At 66.5% G+C, this 25,226-nt stretch overlaps 3 protein-coding genes across 10 annotated transcripts in view; 1 reads left to right on the top strand and 2 right to left on the bottom strand.

The window, feature by feature from the left end:
• Positions 1-2,070, bottom strand: part of NACC2 (NACC family member 2) — a 72,000-nt gene extending 69,930 nt beyond the window's left edge. For 3 of the 4 annotated variants that reach the window (XM_045467915.1, XM_045467916.1, XM_045467917.1), the window contains exon 1: positions 1,905-2,028. The gene's annotated coding sequence lies outside the window, so the exon portion shown is untranslated. Of the gene's footprint in view, positions 1-1,904 lie in introns of all 4 variants that reach the window. The other variant, XM_045467913.1, reaches the window with a different exon arrangement.
• Positions 2,071-14,308: 12,238 nt separating this feature from the next.
• On the top strand, positions 14,309-18,208 carry LOC123592648 (formin-like protein 16). Of its 2 annotated transcripts, XM_045467943.1 has the most exons (3): positions 14,309-14,471; positions 15,529-15,657; positions 16,003-18,208. In XM_045467943.1, the coding sequence occupies exons 1-3, from the start codon at positions 14,354-14,356 to the stop codon at positions 16,500-16,502; spliced, it is 747 nt and encodes a 248-aa protein (XP_045323899.1). In that variant the 5' UTR covers positions 14,309-14,353; the 3' UTR covers positions 16,503-18,208. The 2 variants fall into 2 exon arrangements, with proteins under 2 accessions (XP_045323899.1, XP_045323898.1); XM_045467942.1 differs by having other exon boundaries at positions 15,529-18,208.
• Positions 18,144-21,960, bottom strand: TMEM250 (transmembrane protein 250). 4 transcript variants are annotated; one of them, XM_045467973.1, is made up of 2 exons: positions 21,854-21,960; positions 18,144-20,538 (listed from the first exon to the last, which is right to left on the bottom strand). In XM_045467973.1, the coding sequence occupies exon 2, from the start codon at positions 20,486-20,488 to the stop codon at positions 20,000-20,002; it is 489 nt and encodes a 162-aa protein (XP_045323929.1). In that variant the 5' UTR covers positions 20,489-20,538; positions 21,854-21,960; the 3' UTR covers positions 18,144-19,999. The 4 variants fall into 4 exon arrangements, with proteins under 4 accessions (XP_045323929.1, XP_045323928.1, XP_045323927.1 ...); XM_045467972.1 differs by having other exon boundaries at positions 21,850-21,942; XM_045467971.1 differs by lacking the exon at positions 21,854-21,960 and adding an exon at positions 21,483-21,813.
• Positions 21,961-25,226: the final 3,266 nt, after the last annotated feature.

Below are 25,226 nucleotides of genomic sequence, written 5' to 3'. Positions count from 1 at the left end.
AGCTGTGAAGGATTTTGCCAAAAGTGACCCGGGAGTCCAGCCTCCCAGAGACGGCCTCTCTGGGCGCCCTGGCACACCCTCCAGCGGCTCTGCGGTGACGATCCCGAGACACCCCCGTGCGGCCCGGTGCTCCCAGGTCAGGGGCGCGCCAGGAGTACGTGCCGGCCCCCCGCTCAGGAGGAGGCTCTAAATGGCGGCAGGAGAGAAGGGGCAAAGCCGCCCCAGGGTCAGCGTGGTGTCAGACACCGCGTCCAGCCCGGCCTCTGCCCGGGCCGTGACCACCGACAGCAGGTCTCTGGCCACCGAGAGGTGACAAGTGATATCTTTCACCTGCAGGCTCCTTCCAGCAGCCTTCACCGAGGAACGCGGGGGCCCCACACCTCGCTCTCACCTCCTTCTAAAGGTACCACCCAACCCTGGAATGACCCTATTGAAATGCCAACGGGCCTCCTGGGAGGGACGGGCACCACAGGGGGCCACAGGAGCAGGGACAAGGTGATTCGCTGGAAGGGGAAGGCAGTGCCCGCTGCCTGACCCTTTACCTAACTCCTTCCTGCCAGGCTGTTTCCTCACCTGCGAAACGGAGCCAATAACACAGGCTACCTCTCCTGGCGCCCTTGCCAGGCTTAAATGACAATAAGTGTGGAGAGCCACCTACCGCCATCACCTGGGCAAACTGGAGAGAGGGAGGGGAGTGGGGTCAGGGGCTCAAGAGGAGAGGAGGGGGGTGGGGCGGCGAGAGGGAAGACCAGGGGAGAGACCCACACCAGCCCAGCCCAGCCCAGCCCAGCCCAGCCCAGCCGGGCGCAGGAAGAGGAGGGTGGCTGACCGCTGCTGGCACAGTGGAGTGCTTGCAGGCCGCTCACAAAAAGCAGCCTTACGGGATGGTGGGCACACGGAGGGCAGAGAGGATGGCTGTCTCCAGCACCCCCGCCCCCAGGATGGGCTGGACGAGGACAGCCAGGGGACACACACAGCCAGGTGCCCAGTGAGTCCGAAGAATTACCACTGGAAAGAAGGCGCCCGACTGCCAATGCGCCCAAAACATCCCAGATCTAGAGGCCCCGGGGAGGGGGGGCGGGGTGGGGGGAGGCAGTGGGAATGGTCTATAAGGCCAGCTCCAGGGGACCTACCACCGGCAAATCCACAGGTTTAATGAAAGGGCATCAGGACAGAGTTGGTAAGCACCAGCCCCAAGACCAAACTTCTGAGAAGCCCGGAAGAGGGGACCCGGAGGTGACCTCTGACCTCATGCCACCCCCCCCCACCCCCCACCCCCCCACACACACATCAACGCGGCAGACTTCGGAAGAGCCTGGGTCGCCTGCCCGGGCCATGGGCGTGGGCAGCGGGCTCAGAGGTGACCTCTGAGCTTCCCGGATAAGGGGGCTGGGGCGACAAGACCTCGGCTCCGCAGGGTCGGCGCAGCGGGTGACAGGTGCGAGCCCCCCCTCCCTGGGCAGCCGGCGCCCAGGTTCTCCCCAGGCTGGGGTCCGCACGGGGCAGGAACGGGGGTTGGGGGGGGGGGGAAGGTGGACAGGGGCGCCCGGGGAAAGGGGGCCCGCGGGGACCGGGAGGGAGAGGCGGCGGCCCGGCGGATGCGCAGCCGCGCGGCCGGCCTCGGACCCCGACCCCGGCCTCCACGCCGGGGCCGGAGGCCGGGCGTCCCGGGCGTCCCGGCGCGGGGGAGGCGCCCGGGGCCCCAGCTGGGCGCGGGCGCGGGCCGGCCGCCTCCCGGGCCGGGCCGGGCCGCGCCGCCTCCCCCGGGCCGGGCGGGCGCGCCGCGCGAACTTGGGCTGCGGGCGGCCGGCGGGCACTGCGGCAGGGAGGCGGCCGGGCGCGCCGCGGAGTTTGCGGGAAGTGCGGCGGCGGCGAGCCGGCCGGCGGCGCCAAGTTGGGCGTACCTGCGGGCGCCCGGCCCGGTCCGGCCTGCGGCGGCAGGAAGTCTCGCGTCCCCGCGCTCCGGCTCACATGGACTTTCTCCGGCCTCGCCCAGCACCGGCCGCACCGCGGCGGGCGGGGCGCGGGGAGGCGCCGCGGGCCGTTTAAAGGGACAGCGCGCCGGCCGCGCGCGCGCACTCGCCGCCCCGGGGCGCGCCGCCCCGCCGCCAGGTGGGAGCCCGGGTGGGCGGGGGGGAGGTGCCGGCGGGGGGAGGGGGCGCCGGGCGCGGGGTGGGAGTTGTCCCGGGGCGGGGGCCGCACTCCTCGGCCCCTCCGCGCCGCCTTCCCCGGCTTCGCGCGTCCGGCCCTGCGCGGGACGCTGGGCCGGGCCCGACCCACACTCCCCCCCCCCGCCCCCCCCCTCCGCCCTCCAGGCCTCGCACGGACCCGCGGAGACCGGGAGCCCCGGGCCCTGGAGCGCCCCCTCCCCGCGGCGCCCGAGCTAGCACCGAGCAGCCTCCGCAAGGCGGCGCCAAGCGGGGCCGCCGGCGGGAGGGCGTGCGCGCAAAGCGGGGATGCGGGAGCGCCTTTGGGCGAACCTGGCGTCGGGCCCCGGGGCCTCTCGCTCGGCCCCGGGAACTTGGCCGGGGCTGCTTTCAGGCCTGGCTGGATCCGGGCGCGCTGGCGCATTATTGTCATTCATTCCCACCGGCCGCCCCTCCCCCCACCCCGCCCTCCCCTCCCCCCACCCCGCCCTCCCCTCCCCTCCCCTCCCCCCGGGATCCGGGTTTGCCCGAGGCCACGCTCCTGTAGACACAGGTGAGCCTTTAAGTCAAACAGGCCAGGCACCCGCACCCGCAGCACCCCACAAAGGCCCCCTTTTCAATCTGGAGTCTTCAGTCAGGACAGGCCAGAGACAGCCTGGCTCCCTCCCTCCCACAAGGGTCCTCATGGGAAAATGGGGGTGGTACCAAGTGGGGTCACCAGGAGGAGGGGGTTAATGTGAAGAACAAGACGCCCACCCACCCTCCCAGAGAATGTTCTGGACCCCTTGGGGTAAGAGGCTAGGGCTACAGCCCTGCAAGACAGTTAGCCAAGGTCATTCCTAGGACAATGGTCAGAAGCCCGTCCAAGAACGTCCGTCCCCAAGCACAAGCCGGGTCCTTCACCTTGATCGTACGCTGACCCCTCCCGCCCCCCCAACTCCAACTTGAGACTGCACAGAAAACAGCCTCCCACCAGCTCTCTCCTGCCTTGCCCTCTGGGAGGATGGGTGTGAACTCTCGAGGACTCTCTGGGACGCCCCCAGAGCCCCACTCAGACCTAACAGGGCCCCAATCCCCTCATCCCCAGACCAGTCCAGCCTACTGCAGTTTCCAAGCCCAAGGGGCAGTCTGGCGTGTCCAAGGGGCCTCTACCCACCAGAGGCACAGACTTGCGGTTTGGCCTGTGCTCACGTGGTCCGGGAGGTGCCCTGCCAGCACGGGTGCCCGCAGGGTGGTGTGGGGCAGAGGCCCGGGGCCTCAGGATCCCACCGGCTCCTACGTGCTACTGAGGATCTTGGCTGTGCAGACACCCTCCGGCCCTGGGAAATTTGGGCTTCTACAGAGGACACGCGTGAGCAGGGACAGACTAGTGTCTGAGCACTTCCAGCCCAGGGCGAGAGCACGAGAAGCCATCATCCATGAGTTGCTGAGATCCTCTCATGGCCAGCACCGGGGTCCCGGCGTGGATAAGGACCCACAGAGGGTCTAGAGGTGTGACGGCCTCCCTAGACAGGGCATGGGAGGCGTCTGTCTGCACTCTCCTGCCCGTGGGGATCTGGTTCACACATTTGCACCATCTGATTGCTTCCATCACTCTGTTTTCTAAATCTCAAAGTCTTTCTTCTGTAATGGAGGACATTCGGAAAACATTGTAAAGTTTTTAAAAGACAACAGATGACCAAAAACCTGTTCCCCGAAGGTAACAGGATTTGCTGCAGTCTCTGTGCAACTGGGTGTGAGTACACTGCACAAGCACATTTTTTTTTTTTTTAACATTTTTTTATTTATTTTTGGGACAGAGAGAGACAGAGCATGAACAGGGGAGGGGCAGAGAGAGAGGGAGACACAGAATCGGAAACAGGCTCCAGGCTCTGAGCCATCAGCCCAGAGCCTGACGCGGGGCTCGAACTCACGGACCGCGAGATCGTGACCTGGCTGAAGTCAGACGCTTAACCGACTGCGCCACCCAGGCGCCCCTGCACAAGCACATTTAAATGCAGGTGCTGACGGCCCGCTCGCCTCCAGGCCTGCACCGCGTGTTCCGCGCGTGCTCTGTGCGTGCTCTGTGCGTGTTCCGCGCGTGCTCTGTGCGTGTTCCGCGCGTGCTCTGTGCGTACACTGTGCGTGGCCTGTTTGTGGTCTGTGCGTGTTCCGTGCGGGCTAACTACGCTCCGACGGTCCTGTGAGGTTAGCTCTTTCTACCCCTGTTCTGCTAACGAGAATAGCGCCGCTCAGCAAGAAAGTGCAGCCAGCTTGGGGCTCGCTCAGCCAGGGCTCCCAGCAGGCGGGGAGGACTTGAGCCCAGCCAGGGCGGGGGCCTGAGCACCTCCTGCCTCCGTTTGACCATTGTGAGTCAGACGTTGTGAGCCGCCAGCTTGCTGCTGGCTGATACGCCGGCCCGGTGGCCGCAGGCCCCTCTTGCAGGACCCGATTAGCCCCGCAGCCCCTCTGAGATGCCAGCAAGGGTTTTCTCCGCTCAGGAAGGCCCGGCCTGGCGTGTGGTCCTGCCGCCGGGGCAGAGAGCATCGGGCTGTGGGGGAAGAGGGAAGTCACCAGAGAGGTCTGCACACTGACGAACCACCCAGGTGGAGTATGAGGAGCAGGGCGGAGAACCCGTGCCGGCCACCTGTCTGCCTCCCCCTCCCCCACGCAGTAGGCTTTGGCGCCCCACCAAAGGGGGACGTCCTGCAGGTGGCTGCGTGCCCTGCGAACACCTGCCGGGGAAATGACTCCCCGGAGCTGGTGCTCCATCGAGGAGGGCTGCGGGAGCACCTTTCTCCTCCCTGGGCTCCCCTGGCCACACACACCCCCAAACTCTGCATCCTGCACGGTTTTCTTCCTGGGCCTCTGAACCGAGGGGTTTCGGGACCGGATGCAGCCGTCAGGTCTGTGCGCGCTGCGACACCAGGTCTGGAGGACGCCGACCTCCTCCATCCGAGGCTCGTCTCCAACGAGGATTGAGGCCCGGCAAGCACACCCGAACTCACGCCTTGCTCCGCCAGCCGCCTCCTCGACTCCTGCCCGCCTGGGTGGCTGAGGGCCGTGTCACGGAGACATGGCCACACGGAGCGGCTCCCCGTGCCCCAGACCCGCCCCTGCCTCCCCTGCTTCGGGGAGCGTCAGCTCAGCCTTTGGGCGGCTCAGGCCCAACCACCTCGGACCCCTCCTCGTCACCTCTCTCGAACCCACGCGCTCCCCATTGCCCTCCTGGTCCGACCCCCTTCTCCCCAAGTTACTGCAGCGGCCTTGAAGCTGGGCTCCCTGTCTCCCTAACCTCCCAGTGCCCCTGCCCCGGTCTGTCACGGCACAGCAGCACAGAGACGGCTCGGAACGTGTCAGATCACATCACCCCTCTGCTCGGGTCCCCCAGTCTCCTTCCCACACAGAACTTGAGCCCAAGTCTTTGCGACGGCCACGACCTGGGTCCCCACCCCACACTCACCCCTACCTGGTCCCCGTGCAGCTCCAGCATCCTGACTCCACTCCAGCCACACGGGTTTCTGCATGGGCCCTCCAACTGCTGGCCTCCTTCTGCCCCAGGGACTTTGCACCTGCTGTTCCCAGTACCTGTACGCCTTCTCCACCACACCCCCCCAACCCCCCCCCCCCCTTGTCTCTGAGACTACTTACTTCCTTTGGGTCTCTGCCAGTCATACCTGGAGCCTGGGCCTTCCCGACCCTTCCATATAAAAGAGCCAGATGGGCCACCGCCAGCCAGCTCCCCCTGACCCAACCCTGGTGCTAATGCTAATCCACTCCTGACATTCACAACCCCTTCTCCCCTGCCCGCACGGGTACAGGCTCCCCGTCTTGCCCACCACCCTGGCCTTGGCCCAATGGGATGCCCGGCACAGGTCAGGTGACAGTACCTATCTGCAGAATGTGGGAGCCTGAGGGGTGCTGTGCCCCCGTTGATGAGGGGCCGGAGCCCCTGCCCACCTGCCTGAGTTTTGGTGCCTCCTTCCTGCCCGTGGAGTGTCAGGAGTACCCAGTCAGCAGGAAGGGAAGCAGCAGGCAGGGGACCTCAGGGTCAGAGCCCAGGCCGGGACTGCCGGCCTGCGAACAGCCCCATAAGCGATGGAGCAGGAGAGCGGCATTTCCCCCACTAGATGTGCACAGGGGCCTGTCCTCTCGGCGAGAGCGGGGAGCTCCGGGCTGGGCCTTGCAGGGAGCGCGGGGGGGGGGGTGTCCGCCCCCCAGTCCTGCCTGTTGGTACAGAAGCAACGACGTCTTAAAGCCCTTTGCTGCCGTGGCATTTGCATCCTCTCGGGAGGAAGCCTCTTTTATCGTCCAAAGAGGAGTTTGCTGGGGCCCAAAGGAACCGACTGACCGTAGGTCCCTAACCCTGCCTCAGAAGCTGCCCCAGGTGGGCTCTTCCCCAGCCACCGCCGCCACGGGGAGGGCTTTCCCGTGAGCGCCCGGTGGTCCCAGCATGGCAGAGTCAGGGAAGACCCCAGGCCTGACCCCGGGTTGCTGCCAGCAAAGTGGCGAGGCTCCGATTCCACCCCACCCGAGGGAAGATCCGGGAGAGGCCCCGGCCACACGCCAGCAGCCCACAAAGCATCCCTTTGTCAGGATCCTGCTCCCTGCCGACTGGGCGGTGCAGGGGGGCCCCCGACAGCCCCGGCTGTCCCCTCGCGGCCAGGGTTTGAGTGGGGCCCCCAGTCTCACCCCGGAGTCCGGGATCTCAGCGGGGGCAGAGGCCAGCCACGCCGCAGACCCCTACCCCCAGGTCTGCAGTCAGTCCTCCAGTTTTAGCAGGTGGGGGTTTGCCCGCCCATCCCCCGTCCCCAGTTTGGGATTCAAATGGAGGCCACCGCCCCTTTTAACATTAAACACTCCAACCTGATCCTGTAGCCCGCACCCTCCAGGAAGCCTGCCCAGGACCCCAGGGTGATGCTGCGGAGCCTTTGAGGGAAGCCGGGATCCACGGGAAGGGGTGGGGGTGGGGGGCGGGCAAGAGCTGCCCACGCCTCGTGGCCGTCCTGGGCGATAAGGCATAGGACACCAGGCAGGGACCCCACAGACCCAGGCCACCCTTCCTGCCAAAGCCCAACACAGGACATCTGGAGGGCAGTGGCCAACCTTAAACACAGCCCACGCCCCTCCCCTGGAAACCACCTCGCTTTGGTTCCTGGCCCAGCTCCTGGAGATTGGGGGCAGATGGGGAGCTGAGGGCCTGCCCCCAGGGCAGCATTCTGTGCATTCCTGCTGGAGGAGGGGACAATGGAAGGTGCCAGCAGGTTGGGAGTCTCAGGGGCCTTGCCCCTCCCCCAGACCCTCCTAGGAAGGCCGGCAGCCAAACTTACCTGGAGGTCTGCCAGCTTGGCCTGTCACAAACCTTCCTGGTCCCTCTGCCGTTTCTGTCCTTACCACAGTCACCCTGGAAGATGGGCGGGAACCCCCAGGAGACAACAGACCCTCCACCCCGGGGGTCCCTCCACTCCCCCTTGGGAACGAACTGGGCTGCAAGGCACTTACGTGGGCCTTGCACGCAAGGGCACATGTGGTCACTGGCACCTCTTCTGGGGTGTCATTGCTGTGCTCAGAAGCCCAGCGTGGTGTGCAGGCCGCCGTGACTCCTGGCTCCAGCTGCCTGGCACCCCTCACCCACCGCCAGGTCCACGTCAGGAGCACTGGCCCACACCGAACAGGGACCAGGCTTGCTCTGCAGCGGATCTGGCAGAAGAGTCCCGGGGTCCCAGCCCCGCAGAGAAGGCCTGGCCAGGGCCTCATTCTGTGCTCAGTGAGTTCCCAGCAGGCCTGAGCAGTTGGCCTCTACCCGCTCCCTGGCCTTGGTCCTCCTCCCACCCACCCACACCCTCCTTGTAGCACATGGGCCATTGCCTGTGCTGGCTGATTTCCCCTGTACCCACTGTCACAGGGCCTTTGCACCTGCAATTCCCCTGCCTGGGATACCTCCACTCTGTATTGGCAAGTGAACTCTGATCGGTTCGTCCCTTAGGTGGTCTCCTCGGGTGCTCAGGGAAGCCATCCTGACCCCCCCGGTGGCTCTCGCAGGGTTGGGCCCCCTCAAGGCAGCCATAGGTATGGCTAATAGCACATGGGTTAATCGGGCCCCTACCCAGGGTGAAGAGCCACAGTTGCTGAGCTCCGGCAGCCCGGGAGGGTTGCGGGCCAGGCCCCTCGCCAAGGTGGGGGGCAGGGGGCGAACAGGCTGGCTCGCCTGCCCCCAGAGCAGGAAGACCAGGTCATCCTTGAGCACAGCTGTGTGCCAGGCCTGGTGCTCGGCCACGGATGTGCTGGGGAGCAAGGTGGGCCAGGGCCGCAGTCCTGGGGCTTCTGTCCGAGCCAGGGGGACGGTCAGTTAAAAACGAAGCTAGAAAGTGCTGTGTGCACAGTGAGGTCCTTCACGCGGTAGGACAGCAGAGTGGGACCCAGAAACCAGCCAGGGCGGCCACAGACTCACCTCCAGCTCTGCCCGCACGGACTGAACGCGTTCGGCCGGGAAAGGTGCGCGGTCTCCAGGATCAAACGTAGAATTGCACACAGTCCAGCGGGTCCCCTTGTGGGTACGGACCAACATTGCAGGCAGGGGCTCGGAGCGCTGTCTGCACCCCCACGTTCGCGGCACCCTTCCCAGCGGCCAAGGGGTGGAAACAACCCGTGTCCTTCGATGGGACCGCCAGATGTCGTCTTTCTTACAGCAGAACGGTGTTCAGATTCCACTTCCGGGAAATACCTTAAGGGTCACGCTGCTGGAGACAGGGCGCAGTGGGGGAGGGGGAGGGGGAGGGGGCCCTGACCGCTGGGTTCTACGAGACCCACTGGGGACTCCCCCGGAGTCCAGGGAAGGCTGAGCTGGTGAGGACCCCAGGAGATGGAACCAGGGGGAGGGAGCAGGGCGGGAGGCCTGCTGGGGGGCAGTTTGGGGGAACGTGGCCTCCCGTGTGGGCTGCGTGAGCCCCTGGATAGTTCCCGCTGGAGTCGGAGGCCCCGGGAGTCAGACCAGATGTGGCCAGGGACCAGTGCGCAGGGATGCAGGGTCCCTGCCGTCACCTGTGCTCACCGCTGCCCCAAAGCCAGTGGTCTGTGAGCGTCTGGCCACGCGGTCGAACTGCCCTCCACCAAAGACCTAGTGGCTCCCCGAGCCACGAGCCACGCTGCCAGCTTGGTCCTCCCCCACTGTCTACACCTCCTCCTGGGCCCCTGTCCTGCTGAACCACAATCTGCGTTGTGCTGCCCCCCCGCCCCGACATGACCAGTGTGCACATTAGGATCTGAGGTGTGCTGGTCCACACTGGGATCCGTGGGGAGTGCCGTCGGGCCCTGCCTGGCCTGCCCTCCACCCCTGTGGGCCCCTGCCTGAGACCCACAGGCCCTGCTGGCTGCCAGCTGTGGACCCGGAGCCCTCGGGGATGGATGGGGGGGACGTGATGGCTCAGACCCCAGACTCCCGGGAGCACAGTCCCCAGGCAGGACCGCTGGACCCGGGGTCTGCACGTGCAGGCTCTTTCGCCAGGAGCTTTCACCCACTGTCGGGCAGCTAGAGGGCAGCTGGGCCCCTCAGATTCAAGTCTGGGTCTGGTCCTGTGAGGAAAGCCAGGCGCTTGCTGGTCCGCAGGCACGGAAGGACTAAAGCCGTTCAGCCAGAGGTGGTGGGGCCAGCGCAGTGGGCCCGGGTGTGCCCACCAGCAGAGCCCTCCCCTTGGGGTTAGGAGGGGACACATCCGCTCTGCTCTCTTGCCCTCCGACCCGCTGGACCCTCCTCTCCATGCCCTGCTGCCTCTCCGAGGGCCGCTTCATCTTGTCTGTAGGGGTCGTGAGGTTTAAGTCCTCTGATGCGGTGACTCCTCTCCGTGCCTTCACCTAAATCCTCAGCGTGGGCTGCGGGCCATCCCTCACCTTGGGGCTCCCCGCTGAGCCCCACGGCTGGGAGCAGAGTGGCCTCGAGGGGCACGCCTCCTCCAAGCACCCAGCAGCCCTGCTCCTGGGCCCACCGCACGCATGGCCTACCCCCAGACGGGCCCCTGGGGGTGGTGTGGAGCATGGCGGGGTGATGGGCCACCCCAGCTGTGGCTCCCACTCCTCCTTTCCCTCCACTGCCATTCTGGCTCGCAAGACATCCGAGTTCCCCGGCAAGGGGTCTTGGGCCTGCTCTCTGCTCAGACGGGCAGCACAGAGGAGGCCCCGGGCCTCTACGCTCCAAGCCCTGACCCAGGTGACACGCCTCACGTAGGCTCTCCAGGGCTTGGAGGGCGGGGGGAGCCCATGACCCACAGCTAGTCATCGACCGGGAGGAGCTGGCAGGAGGGCCCATGGAGCGGGCCCCTGCAGTCACTCCATGTGGCTGTCCCAGGCAGGGTCCTCCTGCTCACAACCTCGCCCCCCCAGAGAAGAAAGGGATGTGTGCTGTCCCTCGTCCCTGCCTGTGTGTGGCCATGCGGTCACGTGTCCCAGAATTGCCCTGTGGCCCGTGGTGTCCCCTCAGATGGCCACGGTCTGGGCTTCCCCAGGGAAAAAAGCCAAAAGTGACAGACGGTGGGGGGGGGGGGGCAGCCCTGCCCCTCGAGGACCCGACTGTCTGCTCTGGGTGGTGTGACTGGGGCTGCAGGGGAGACTGGATCCAGCCCTGCCCCGTGGACACCAGGGCCCTGGGCCCTGCTGGCCGTGGCCACCATCCTTGTCATCTGTCTTTTGTCCCGGAAAATTCTTCTTTTTTTTTCAATGTTTATTTATTTTGAGAGAGGGAGTGAGGAGCAGAGAGAGAGAGGGAGTGAATCAAAAGTCAGATGCTTAACCAACTGAGCCACCCAGGCGCCCCCGTCCTGGAGAATTCTGGGCGAGGCCCCGGTGGTTCGGATTCGGGCTGCCCACATGAGGCGGTCAGCCCAGGGGAAGGGCCAGAGTGGGCCTTCCGGTCGCCAGGTGTGGCCTTAGCTCAGGCCCGGCCTACGTGCTGGTGACACGTCCCCATGGCTGCTGGAGCCCCTGCCCCACCGGGGAACTGCCACAGCCCTGCGTCCACTGGGTCCGGGTACCTCCTTGTTTTTTAAGTTTATTTATTTGAGAGAGAGAGAGAACGACACATCAGGGGAGGCAGGAGCCAGGTCGAGAGTGTCTCCCCAGTGAACAGAAAGGGCGAAGGTGCTTGAGGGTGTGGGGTCCCGGCCCCCGCTGGTGGCGGAACCTGCCCCCTTCCCCGCCCCCCACGCTCCACACCCGGCCCCAGCCAGGGCATCCTGGGCTGGGCGCGCCTGGCTCCAGACAGGTGTGTGAGCAGGGGCAGACCCTCTCCTTGACTCCCCTCCAAAGCTGCGCAGGGGCGGGGGTTCCCCTGGGCATTTCGCCAAAGGCCCGGACAGACAGCTGGGTTGAATCCTCTGGGTCGGAGAAGCCACCTCTCCCAAACCCAGGCCGAGCAGGCTCGTTCTGGTCGGTTGGAGCATGTGACTGAGGCACAGTTAGAACCAGAGGTTCCTAACCTTCCCTGAGGGGTCACGGCTTGTCAGCCTGCACCGCGGCCACCCTGGCAGAGACGGGCTTTTCCTCTGCTGGCACTGGCTTAGTTGGTGTCGGCACACAGACCCCGCTCCAGGCTGGAGTGGGGGGGGGGGGCCCGGCAGCTCGGTGCTGGGGCTGGGGCTCGCCCCCTCCGCTCGCTGGCTTGCTCGCCAACCCTGGGCCCCGCGGCTCCGCTGCGAGTGGGTCCTTAGGCGGCAGCTGGAGACTGCTGAGCTCGCCTGCCCCCCCCCCCCAGCTCCCCCAGCCTCTGCTTCCGCCGGACCCCCTTCTGCAGCCGGACCAGCGCCCCGGGACCCTGCGGCCGGAGGGGGACTGCTGTGCACCGGGGCCATCTGAGGCCGCGCCCCACGGGGCCCGGGGACATCTGTGAGTCCTCGGAGGCGAGTTTGGATCCCTTACACAGAAGGAAACTGGGTGAGTATTTTGGTTCCGCGTCAACGGCGGCGGACTTGGTGGCTCTCCGCGCACGTGAATTAGGGCAGCACCGTTTCGGCTTCTGCGCGCCTCCCCTCAGTTTAAATCGGATGCTCCCATCTCCTTCCTCTTTTGTCCTAAATTTCCACCGCTTTGTGCAGCTGCACAGCAGCTGTGGCTTCCTGCTCCCGAGAAGGCTGAGGCGCGGGGTGGCTTCGCGGACTCCCCTCCTCCCGGGAGGGACGGCGGAGCCTGGCCCGGTCACACCAGGGCGGGCGCAGCAGCTGGGGGACACTCTGTGCCGCCTGCAGGACACAGGTGAGGGCCGGGCACACACTGCCCGGAAGCGGGCCTCGGAGGCGCAGCCGGGGACGCCCAGGGAAGACCCGTGCGGGGGCGCCGGGGGCCGGGTCCGAGGCGGCGGCTACCTGCCCGGGAGAGCTGGGCAAAAGGCAGCCGCCCACCCCCACGGACGCTCCTGGAGGGAGACGCTCCGCCGCGGACACCGAGCTCGCAGAGCACGGAGTGACCCTGGACACGGTCGTGCAGAAAGCGTCAAGGGCCTACGGGCACAAGAACGTGCCGTCCTCAGGGTCCACCCCGAGGTGAAGGTGTTAGGACGCGGGGCCTTGGGGAGCGGAGGGGGTCGTGGGGTGGAGCCTCAGGGGAGGGACTCCAGAGCTCCCGAGCGGCTCCCGCCGCAGGAGGACACAGCCAGAAGTCTGCCGGTGCAGGATCCTGGCCTCGCAGCCTCCAGAGCCGTGGTCGTGGGGCCGTCGGTGGTGTTGGGTTACGGCCGCGGGGATGCCCTGAGACAGGACAGCCCTTCACCCCTGTTCGTCCATCCCACGGCTGTGCCAGCATGCCGCACCCCCGGAGGTCTGGCCACCTACCCCTGAGGTCAGGACCTGGAACAGGTCTGGGCCGCGAAGGGCCTTCCTGCCCTGTCCCAGGGCCATCTCATCTCCCTGACGCAGCCTCGGCCTCTGGCTTCCACACCTTCCCCAGAAGAGGGCCACCCAGAGCTCTGGCCCACCGGGGCGGTGTGGGGACGGACATCAGGAGTCCCCCGCCTTCCCCTCTGCAGCTCCTGCCAGTGGGAAACACCTGCCCCGGCTGCCCTCCCGCTCTGGGAAGAGCCTCGTGCAGCAGCAGCCCTGTCCCCTCCGGACTGTGAGTCCGGCCGCTCTGGCTTTCCTCTCCCCCGTCTTGCAGGGAAAGCTGGTCCCGGAGGGGAGAGAACATGGCACAGCACAGCGTCCAAGAAACAAGGCCCTTCATGCGGGTCAGCTCAGGACCATCTGACCCAAACGCGGGAAGGGTTTCAGCTTTCTACAGCAGTCTGTTTTCAAGGCAGGGACACGGGGACAGTGGCCATGAGGGGCTGCCCTGTCCCCTCGTAGGGCACCTGGGGGAAACACCGGTGCCGGTGGGCTGGGCCAGGACCCGTCCACCCCGTCCTGCTCGGTCTCTGGATGAATAGAAAACACGCCTGCACGCAGGGGCACGCGCACGTGTGAGCGCGCGCGCACGCACACACACGCACACCCTAGCCACGCGGCTGGCTGAAGGGGCTGCACCGCTCTGAAATGCACACTCACCACACGCGTGGTGCTGAGCACGGGCTGAACCCACTCCAGGCTGTGTCATCGGCGGGACCCTCGCGCCGCATCCGGGAGCCTGGAGCTGCGAACAGGGGGCGGGGCTAGTCGAGCACAAGTAATTCCTGTTACCCTTACGGCAGGCCTGTCAGGCCGTGTTGTAAATAACGAACTCACATTCTATCACCCAAGGGCTGCCCCTGCCCCTGCCCTGTGCGGGAGGAGAGTTCTGGGGGTCCAGGCGGTGGGAGAATGGAGCAGGGGTGCGGCTGGGCCGCTGCGAAGACCTGGAAACGCACCACCTCTGCTCACCTGAGTTGGCAGGGCGTCAGGGGGGGCCCCGGGTGCCTGGGGTCGGGGGCTTCCCGGGGAGGACTCCTGACCCCAGTGAGGGCAGGCAGGTGGCCGTTCCCTGCCCTTCTGAGACCGCGGCACCCGGTGCAAAAGCCCCGAGGCCTCTTCTGGGTCCTCCTGGAAGGAAGGGGCCCGCAGCCCCGGCCGGCCTCCTGTGCCCCGGTGACCTGGACCCGGCCCCACGGTGGGGGCACCTCGCCGGCCCCGCACCGGGGACGCACCTCCACCTGACTGCTCACTGCTCTTCTCCCCGTGACATCACCCTCGGCCTGGACTGATTGATCTCCGCGTGAATATTCATGCGGCATTTCAGCCAGGACTAGGCATGAATATTCTCAGGAAGGGGACTGGATGGCGGTCAGCATGCTGATGCCCACGCGCTGGTCAGGCTTGCACATCAGCACATCGGCCGGCGGGCCTGCGGGCTTTCGTCTGAACACTCGCCCACCGGCAGGACTGCCACGCAGAGGTCGGTGGGGTGCCTCAGGCCCTGCCCTGCCCAAACACACAGACCTCCCCACCCAGCGACCTAGCCTAGCCGCCCCCACCCCATCTTCCTGTGGCCTCCCTCCTGCCTTTCCAGACTCCTCCTGGGCCTCCAGGCCCACACCGGTCCCCACCCTGCCCCAGGTGTCTGCCCCCAGCCCACGGCCCCCTCCGTGACAGGTGACAGGCATGCTGAGGAAAGGCCCGTCTCTGCTCAACCCCGTTCACAGGGCGCCAGCACCTTCCTGGCCTGGGGCCTGCCCTCGGTGCCCCGCCCCCCCCAGCCACCTGACACTCTGGGCTTCCCAGCACAGTTAGGAGCAAACCAGGCCCATGCTGGACCCTAGGAGGTTCCGGCTCGTGCCCCCCCCCCACCCCGGGCTCTGGCCCCAGCTGCCCCCCTCAGCTGGCCAGGCCGGAGCCAAGGACAGGCCAGCACTGCATCATGTCCCCGCCCAGGGCTGGGGAAGCGTCTAGCCCCAGGTCAGGGTGGTAGGTGAGCTGGTCGAACTGGCCAGGGCTGGAGGAAGTCTGGCCTGGCCTGGGCTCCTGTGAGGCCGCACCGGCCCAGGAGTGGGGCTCTGCCCTCTCTTGGACAAGGGCGCGCTCGCTTCCCGGGCCCAGGTAGCCCTGCTCACCGCACACCCTCCTCTGCGGCAGGCCCTCCCCCAGCACCAGGCGCAGAGCCGGCCACACAACGAGCGCCACAGCAACCCTGCCAGAGGCCCCGTGTGACACAGCCGCCAGCAGGCCTGGGCACGCTGCCCGCGGTGGGGGGGGGGGGGGGGGGGGGGGGGGAGGGGCGCAGCCCAGGAGCCGCTGCTGAATCAGCGGCTCCCTCCCGCCCTCCCTGTCCCCTCCGGGCAGGGATGCTGCTGAGGCAGGGCGCTCCCGCCTCTGGGAGCTGTCAGGGAGGCGGCAGCCCCGGGCTGGGATTTCTGGAAAGTGGCTCCCGGGTGCAGAGCAGCGGGCCAGCCTCGAGGGGATGGGAGGAAAGGCCATCCTGGAGGAGCTGGCCCAGAGAGGCCCTTTCCTAACAGCACCAACGAGGGAGAAAGGAGAAGAAAGCTCGCTCCCTTCCCAGAAAGGGCTGAATCAGCACCGAACGCCCTGCCGTGCGCCAGCTCCCTCACCCAATCGCACGCTGGAAGCGACAGGGACCTCTCAAGGTCAGGGACCAGCCGTATCTGTGCAGGGAGCCCCAGCAGATCGCCCTGTCCTCCGCAGCAGCCCCTGGGGGAGGGGGCCACCCTCCGCTCCAGACTGGGGCCGTGCCCACCCCAGCCGTCCTCCCGGGTGGGGCTGTGTCCTCCTCCCACCATGCAGCTGGCTGCCCCCCCCCTGCCCCGGGAGGGGGGTGCAGGGATGGGGAACGACACGGGGGACTGACTACCCCTCGAGGTGCGACCTCCTCAGGGGCTGCCAGAAGTGCAGAGAGAGCATGAGGTGCCCGGTCGGCTGCCCCGGGGTCTGCACGGCACCCAGACTTTCTCAAATAAGCATCTGGTTTCCAGAAGCTCCCAAGTCACTGCCCCTCCTGGCCGCCATCCCCTCTGACAGCCCCTCACACCAGCCACGGAGGAGTCAGGCCCTGGGAGTCCCTCAGCAAAGGGACAGACTGGACAGCGAGCCTGAGTGCACAGGAGTGTCCAGAGGCTTCTCCTCCTGTGTCCCGGCACCTGGCTCTGGCCCGCAGGGACCCGGCACCCACGCCTTTGTTCAAGGAAAGTGCTTCTCCGGTTCCTCCTCGCCCCGCCCCCGCCCTGTGCCTCCCTTTGCTTCTGTCCTCACCCTGGCCTCCCTGCGACCTTGCCAACTGGACCATCCTCCTGTCTGGCTTCCCTCTCCCCCACACACACTGCCTCCGGGCCAAGTCCCAGCCCCACCCCCCCCCTCCCCCCAGCTCTCTGGCAGGCCAGGTTCCCAAATCAAGGGCCCACTCGCCCCCACCTCCGTCCTGTCCCATCACCGGGGGCAGCACTGCCACCTGCAGAACCTTCCAGATGCTCTCTGAGCCCATCTTCTCCCACCTGGAGTCCCGCATGAGCACCAGGGGCCCCCCCTGCCCTCCCAGCTCACTGGCTCTGGGGTCTGGTCAGACCAGCTCCGGCTCCTGGCATTTACCAGCATCGCCCTGGGACCTGTGCTCAGGCCAGGCTTCGTCTCCACTTGGCCCCGGCACCTGCCTCCTCGTGGCCAGCCTCCAGGCCTGTAGGTCGTTCCTTTCTTCTCGAAGATGTCGAGCCCACAATGAGCAGACGCTCTGCTCTGAAGAAGACATCTCAGCAGGAAGCCTGCTCTCCCCAGAAGCTGCCCTCACGGGTCACCCTCCCCAGCTGAGCCAGCCACCGCCTCACGTGGTGCCCCGGGGCCCGGACCACTCTGAGTGGCAGCTCCTTAACTGAAACCTCACATCCCACTCCTGCCGTCCACCCGCCCGGGACCCTGCACGTTGTCCTCGAAGAGAGGGGCTGAGGGCAGGGGTGACTTCAGCCCCGAGGTGGGTGGGAGTTGGCGGGAAACCCCTCACTGGACGGCACCTCAAACCCCGAGGGCTCGTGCTCACCGAGCACCATCACAGCCTGCTTGGTCCGCTACCTGGGAGCCACGGCACCCGGGTCAGGCCTCAGCATCCCGCGAGGCCGGTGGCACAGCAGCGCCCCCACCATGCAGGCCTTGGGCGCCTGGGAAGACAGCACCCCCACTGGCCTCAAACCAGGCGAGGCCCCGGGAAGGCCGGGAAGGCCGGCGTCCTGAGGCTCGGCGTGCCGGGGACCACGCCTACAGGTGCACGCCCGGCCCAGCCCCAAGGGCCGCCTGAGGCGGGACAAACGCCACCTCCTGAGCAGCCTCTGCCACTCTCGGGGATGTTACCAGCTGTGCCATCGAAAGCTACCCCCCGCATGACCTGGATTGTTTTCTTCTGAGAAAACCCTCCGTTCCACAAGATTCCGGAAGCCGCAGAGAACGGCCTCTCCGTGGCACTTTCTGGCTGCCACGGCAGCTTGGAGGGATGCCGCCTTCGGCGGTGAGCTGGGAGAAGTCAGACACGGGCGTCCCTGCACAGAAGCCAGGAAACCCTGACAAGCTGAGGGTACTAAGTAATCAGGCGTCTGTCATCTTTCCGAGTGTTTTGGTCACTTACGCTTTCTTTTCCGTACTCACCACTCTGAGATTTGAGACTCGCACGCTCTGCGGGCTGGGCCGGTCGGGCGCCCCATGTGCTTTTGGTTAAACAAGAACCACGACTTGAGTTTTCAGCCAGGGTTTTCTCCGCACACACGTATCTTCCCCTGAAGTGGAACTCACGCTGTGCTCACTTCTGTGACCTGTTTCCACTCACCGCACGGGCGTCCCCTCGCCCTGTAAGGACCCTTCACGCCCGTCTGCTGGTGGAAGTCGGCCCTCGTGGACCCGGCCAGGGCCCCCCACCAGCGCTGCCACTGTCCCTGCCATCCTGACCGAGTCCCCAGGACTCCGAGGTCAAGGTGGGCCCGCCAAAGCCCACCACGTCTGTTCCTCCCCTGGCATCACAGATGACTGCTTTAACACGCTCCCAGTGTTACTCGTGACAGACGCCATCTGCGACGTTTTCGGTTGGTTACATCCTTAAAAAATAAAATAAGATTTTGCGCTTTAAACAATGACTCCGTCAACATGTTAAAAAAATAAGTTTAATGCAGGTGGCTCATTTCAATAAAGAATTTGACAGGCACTCGAGACGCGGAGTAGCTTTGTGTTCAGGGCGCCACCCCCTCGCACGGCCGGACCCCTCCTGCCGTCCTGACTTCGCGGACACGTGCCCACCCCACCGATGGGAGCTCTGGGGGAATCCGAGTCCATTAACACGAAACAAAACTTTGAGGAAACAGCATGACTTAGTGCAAAGGGTTCTGCGGCGCTGAGCAGTGGCGTGCACGCAGGTCAGCTCCCCGCCTGCCGTCCGGGGAACTAAAAGAACTGCGAACCAGGAGCCTTCGGGCTGCCCTCGGGTCGGCGATCTGGAAGCTGCAAGTCAGAGCGCGGTTCACCGCCGAGCGCCCTTCGCCTTCTCCACCTGCCTTGGGGCTCTCTTCCAGTGGGACCCAACCGTCTGACAGCTCCCTACCGCCGCCACCGGACCGCCCGGCCAGGCAGGGCCAAAGGGGCACTGCCCACACCCGGGGGTGGGGGTGGGGACAAGCTAGGGTGAAGCGTGGGTCTGTCACTCCCTAGTATGGGGCTGTGTCCTGTCCCTGGTCTCTGCCTGTTGCCCCAGCACGATTATTCAAAGCGCCTTCTCACTTGCCAACAGACCCACAGTGACTACTGAGCCCCCAGGCCACTCTGTCCTCCTCTGAAAGAGAAGGCCAAGGCCAGGGGTCCGGGCAACACATTGGCCCCCGCTGGACTACCAGCCCTTTGTTCTCTCCCGCCCCCCATGCATTTCTGCCTTTCACTCCACAGCTGCTCTGGCGGCCACCAGGGCAGGAGCACGGGGCTGAACGTCCCTGGCTTAGAGGCCCGGCCCTGGGGCACACGCATAACTCTAAGAGGTGCTTTTGACACAGAAGCTTTGCTTGTGCTTCTGCGGTGCCCACTCAGGCCGTGCCGCACCTCCTCGAGACCTCTGACGTCAGCTCCGTGCACGTGCGGTCCCCTTCCAGCCACCACTCCGAGGAAGAGAAGCCAGAGCCCCTCCCCCAGCAAGCAAGGAGTTAAGCCGCCTCCTCAGAAATCCACACTTGAAGAGGCTGTGGCATCCAACCTGATGTCAATAAACCGGCCGAAGAAGACGGGCCTGCCCGGACCCAGCACTGCCCTGGGCCGGCCCCTGATCTAGGGAAGCTGCCAAGGCCGCCTGCACCCCCACCAGACTGCATCTAAGCAAACCAACAAGACCCTGAAGCCTGGCCTGGGACGCAGGACCCCCTACGCCTCTCAGGGTCGCAGGCGCAGAGTGTGCGAGCCGTGCCCGGATTCGGCGGCCCAGGGCAGAGGGAACAGCCTCGTGGCAGTGTGGTACCTCAGGGAGCTGAGCCCGACGCTCCCCTGAGGCTGGGGCAGGGGCTGGGGGTTCGCCGGAAGGGGGCCGGCGGCTGGCCAGGACGAACTCGCACACCCCGGCCCACGCCCGTGTGCCGGACAGGCAGCAGAGACACACAGGCTGCCCCGGGGCAGATGAGGCCAACGGGGCCCGCCCTGGCAGCGCGGGGGCTGGAGGTCCAGGCTGGCGGCCACGGGCGCCGTACAGACTCGGCCACACCAGGAAGATCGGGGCGGAAATCCGGCAGCAGAGGGGGCACCCGCGTCCCCTTCGCGGCGCAGCCTCAGTCCCCCTCCCCCACGTGCTGGAGGCGGGGCGGACGCCTCGGCCGACCCCCCTCCGTGAGCCGGGCCGACCCCCCTCCGTGAGCCGGCTCGGGAAGAACGAGGACCTGACCTGCCCCGTCGAGGAGAACACGGCCACAGGCGCACCCGCCGCCGCCGGTCGGGCCAGAGAAACCCCAGAGCCGGGCCCGCCGCTGCCCCTCACATGTCCACGAAGACCATGAAGCACCAGCCCAGGCCCCCAACCAGCAGCACGGTTACTCGGATCCCGTAGATGAGCAGCTCGTTCAGGAGGCGGAAGTCGACGCGCCGGCGGCCAAGCAGCAGCAGCAGCACCGACAGCTTGAGCTGGAAGCGCAGCAGGACGCGCACGCCCAGGTACTGCAGGCAGAAGAGGGCGGCCAGCGCGCCCCACAGCGTGGCCGTGAACAGGCTGCAGCTAAAGTAGAGCAGGAAGCGGATGAAGCCGTAGAGCCAGCGCGCCCGGATGTAGACGTCGAAGTTGTTGTACTTCGTGCGCGCCAGGCGGGAGGTGCGCGCCGGCCCGCAGGCTGCGTGCAGGCAGGTGGTGTGCGGGCCGTGGAAGGAGCGCACCCGCCGCGGGATGGGCATGACCGGCATCGGGGCCTGGGCGGTGGTGCTAGCTTGCGGCAGCGGTGGCGTCCGGGCAGTGGTCAGCATAGGCGTCATGGGCACCTAGGCCTGGAAGCCAGCCGCTGAGCCCTGGGGGAGGCGGTGGCCTGCAGGAAATCGACAGAGAGGAGCCGGGTCAGCCCCGGGACGATGTGAGCAGGTGCATCCGTTCTGGGAAAGCAGCCAGCCCTGGGGCCGCAGCGGAACTGAGTCTAGGTCAGGGGGATCTACTGGGGCTGGGGGGGGGGGGGGGGGGAGGGCGGTGTTGCTCTTTCCACAGGGACTACCGGGGACACTTCACAGGGACACAGACGGATGAGTTCGCCTCAGCAACTTGACAGGCCAAGTGCTGCAGACAGCGGGTTGCGGGGCTCCGAGGTCACCTGCTGGGCCTGAACCCTGGCGCGGTCACCCACTAGGAGCAAGCTGGAGCGGTTTACGTCACCCTCCCGTCCCTGCTCTGCAAAGCAGGGATGCTCGCTGCGCTGTGCTCCCCGGGGTGCTGGGGGCTAGCTGGTGGCCGTGCCCGCCAGGCGGAGGACAGCTGACTGCCAGTGGTGCCATCACAGGCCCACAGATTGGGCGCAAGGAAAGGAGAAATAAATACCAAGTGGCTCTCTAGTAACTGCCACTCACAGGTCGCCTAAATAACTTGTGGGTGGAAAAACATGCAAGTACAGGACGTGTGAGACCGGGGCGGCCAGGTTGGTTGCGGGCTCGGGAGCCACATCACACGGGGGCCCTGCCGCGGGGACCCGGGGTCTGCGCTGAGGGCCGCGGAGGCGGCGGCCGGGCGCGCCCAGCCCTTCCCGCAGGCTTGGCCAGAACCTGGTCCCGCGCCTCCGGGCGGCTCCGCGCGGCTCGCCTCGGCCCGGCCTCGTCCGCAGGGTCCCCGCCCGCTCCCTGCTGGTCGCGGGGACGCGCCCGCCGCCGCCCCCACGCACGGTCCTCCAGCGCCGGCGCCGCGGGCTTCCGAGGCGGGCGAGGACCGGCGGGGACCCGGCAGGCGGCGGCCGCCCGCCACCCCGGGGCAGGCCCGCCCGCCGCTCACCAGGTGCCCTCTCCGCGCCGGCGTCGGGGGAGGCCGGCGGTGCGGGCGGCCGGGCCGGCGGGTCCCCCCGGCACGAGGGGCTGCAGGAGCAGGGCGGCCGCATGGTGCCGATGGCGCGGCGACTGCGGGTCCCGGCCGCTCACGCGTCCCCGCCCGAGGGCGCCCCGGAGGGCCCGGGGCCCGCGCGCCCGGCGGCCGGCAGCGTTTGGCCCAGCGTGGGAGCCGTAGCGCCGTCCCTCCGCGGCCACCGTAGGGCTTCCCTCCCACCCCTCCGCCCGTGCCGACACCGAAGGCGCCTCCCTTCCCCCTGCTCGGGCCGACTGCGAGCGGCCGGAACGCGGCCCTTCCCCAGGGCGTGCGTGCTTACGTGCCTGCGTGCGCGCGCGGCCCTTAACGTTGCCGACCGAACCCTCGCACCGCGTACGCCGCCGGCGGCTCTCTCTGTCTTGCGCAGGCGCAGATCGTGGGCAGCTCCTCCGCGCACGCGCCGCGGTGCCCGAGGCGGCTGGCAGTGCGCAGGCGCGCGCCCGCGAGGGCTGGGCTGCGAGCGGCGCGCTCCTCGAGTCGGTGCTGAGGGTCCACGCTGGTCCCGGACCGGCCGCGGCCGTTCGCGAGTGCGACCCGCAGGGCTTGCGGCCGGGCGGGGGGACGGGGACGGGGTGGGGGGGCGACTCCAGCCGCAGCCCTGGGCTTGCCCCTTCCTGGGACAATGAGGATGCAGCGCAGACTTAAGCGTTTCGACCCGACTGGGTGTCAGCGTCGCGGGGACACTGGGTGCCCCTAGAGTGTCCGAGTCCTCTCAAGCTTGGGGGTCTGCGGGCCACACACTCGTGGACGCGGCTGTCTGTGCCACCGGGGGCTGGGCTTGGTCGCAGTTGTCTGTGGACGCTGATGGACACCTTCACGGTAGCTGCCGGTGGGCTGCCCTCCTCCAGGCTGGCCACCGGGCTCTCCCCATCCGCTGGCACCCCTGAAGTTAGCCTAACTCTAGCGCACTCACATCCTAGCTCTGACTCACTGGGCATGCGGTTCTGGCTCTCCGCTCGCGCCCAGCTGGTGGGGAGGGTCTGGCAGGGTCAGGATGCGGAACTGGTGGGGGGAGGCAGGTAGGCCTGAGGCCGGGAGAGGTTTGAAAAGTGCCCACAGCGCCTGTGCAGGGGCAGCGGGAGAAGATGGGAGAGAAGGGGGAGATGTTAAATATTTCTTGAAACACGGTCTTTCTGTGGCCTGGGATTTTGCAGTGGCCCCTGCTCCACCCTCCACCCTGAGGTGGTGGTTTTCCTCTCCAGCCGGGGGTCCAGCCCTCTCCCCTTGGGACCCTCCCCCCCACAGGCCCCCTCCTGGGCTCTGTGAGGAGGCCCCATTGCTCTCATACATGACCTTTCCCTTCACACTTGCTTGTTCTGCTCCTCTGCTGCTTCTCCACCTGCCGAGCTCCTACTCACCCTTCAAGACCCCGGTCAAGTATCCTCTGTAAGGTGCCTCCAACCACGTACCCCCCCTTCCCTGGCACCCATCACCCCTCCTGAGTGTGAGTGGAGGGGATTCTGTTTACGCTCAGCCATTCCTTTCTTCCATCCCCAAAGTTCCAGTTTGGTTTATAGACCTATTGTCCCCCACTGGCCCGGTTTTCTTATCATGGCCCACGGTGAGACGTTTCTATTTTGTGATCCAGTGGCCCACACACGTGTTTAAACAGCTCCAGGGGCGCCTGGAGTCTGTTAAGCGTCTGACTTCGGCTCAGGTCATGATCTCACGGTTCGTGGGTTCGAGTCCCGTGTCGGGCCTTGTGCTGACAGCTCGGAGCCTGGAACCTGCTTCGGGTCCTGTGTCTCCCCCTCTCTCTGTCCCTCGCCTGCCCACACTGTCTCTCTCGCAAAGATAAACAAACATTTTTTAAAAATTCAACAACTCTAGAATAGTACTCCGGATCACACAGTCTGATATGTTCTGTTGTTTCACTACATCAGGATGCTGCCAACTTCTCAGCCGGTTGAGCATCTGGCTCAGGTCATGATCTCACGGTTCGTGGGTTCGAGCCCCGCGTCGGGCTCTGTGCTGACAGCTCGGATCCTGGAGCCTGCTTCGGATTCTGTGTCTCCCTCTCTCTTTCTGCCCCCCGCCCCCCCCCCCCGCTCTCTCTCTCTCTCTCAAAAATAAATAAACACTTAAAAATTTTAAGAAAAAAGACACCGCCACCTTGCCACTACAGGTAGAGAGCCCTGAGGAGAGCGAGGATGGGGCTGTGTCCTCAGGGCCACCTCGGTGGCAGGGCCAGGGGAAGCCCCTGAACACCTGCTGCGTTTGTTTGCAGGCCCTTGTTTGGGGGTCCGGTGGGGATCCCAATCTTGCTCTCCATCCTGAGCATCCCCCTCCCGGGGTCAGCCCCGGGCCTCCCCACGGGGGTCAGGGCTGCAGCCGGTGGCCTGGCGCCACCTGCTGGGATGCCGCTGGGGTTGCCACAGGGCTGGCTGCCCAGATTGGGGTGGGGAGAGCTGGCAGAAAGGGTCTGAGTCCGTTGGAGGCTTCAGGGCAGGGCCACAAACCAGGGCGCCCCAGACGGAGCCTAACCATTTCTGTGTCGTCTGTGGCTGCTTTCCAGCTGCCGCGGCAGAACCGAGCGGCCCCCCGAGAAGAGAGCCGACGGCCCACAAACCTGAGGACCCCTACTCGTCGGCCTCTGTGCGGTTTGTTGAGCCCTGCTCCCCAGTTTAAACACGGGGAGGACGGCTGCCGTTCTCGGGTCGTGTGTTGACTTCCCAGGCCTCGGCACGGGTCAAGCGTGACTTCAGGCTCACAGTAACAGCGATGTCATTTGCCGCGTGTCCTTCAGGCAGAAGGCTTCGTCTCAGGGATTCCAGGGAGATCGCGCCTCCCGTGGTCTGGTCAGAGGCCTGAGCAGGCCCCCCAGCTCACAGAGGGGCTCGACGGCCCCGGTCCCTCGCACACAGACGTGGGCTGGGACTCCGCCCCTTGGCTCCGGCTGCCTTATGACCAGATCCGAGCCCCAGGGACCCCACTTCCGGGGACGGGTCAGAGGCTGTGCGGCTTCCACCTCGATGTCCTGACGCCCCCTCCCCGCACCCACCTGCTGTGCTGGTGGACAGTGGGTCACGTGGGGGGACCCGCAGGGGCCCTGTGACAGGCACATGGGGGCATCTGAGGGGTTCGTGGGGAGGCCCCGTGGGGGGCTTCAGGGCCCGGCCCATCTGAGCCCAGCCTTCGTGTGTCCGGGGAAGGTACCAGGCCTGTGAGTGGAGGAGACTCATGTGATCACGTGGTGGTCACGTGCGGGCCGCACAGGAAGCGCGTAAGGGAGGCAATTTGGAGGGTTTGTGGGGGCCGCATGGGTCTAATGTGGGGTGACGGGGTACGTGGGGGGTATGTGGGGACTGTGTGGGGCACGTGATGGTCACTGCCGGGCACTTGTGGGGGTTGTGGGGTTCATGTGGGGGGCACGTGGCAGTCACGTAGGGGCTCGAGCGGGACTCACGCCTGTGTGCCACATGTTGGGCGTGTGGGGGACACGCGGAGGGCATTTGGGGGGGTCGCGTGGAGAGGCATTGTTGGGGGCCCCGGTGCCCTGCCGTGTGAGCATCTGGCAGGGGCATCAGGCCTGTGAGTGAAGGTCGTTCAGGGCCTCGCCCTTTGGCCGACCTAGGCTTTCGCAGCTGAAACCCCAACGGCACAGGGCAGAGAAGCCCTGCGCGGGTGCTGTCCGGTCCCGGCCGCGGAGACCCTGCC

Source organism: Leopardus geoffroyi, chromosome D4 (assembly GCF_018350155.1).
Source record: "Leopardus geoffroyi isolate Oge1 chromosome D4, O.geoffroyi_Oge1_pat1.0, whole genome shotgun sequence".
Classification (NCBI taxonomy): domain Eukaryota; kingdom Metazoa; phylum Chordata; class Mammalia; order Carnivora; family Felidae; genus Leopardus; species Leopardus geoffroyi.
Note: the sequence above shows the minus strand (reverse complement) of the source record. Positions and strands in the feature narration are given on the sequence as shown.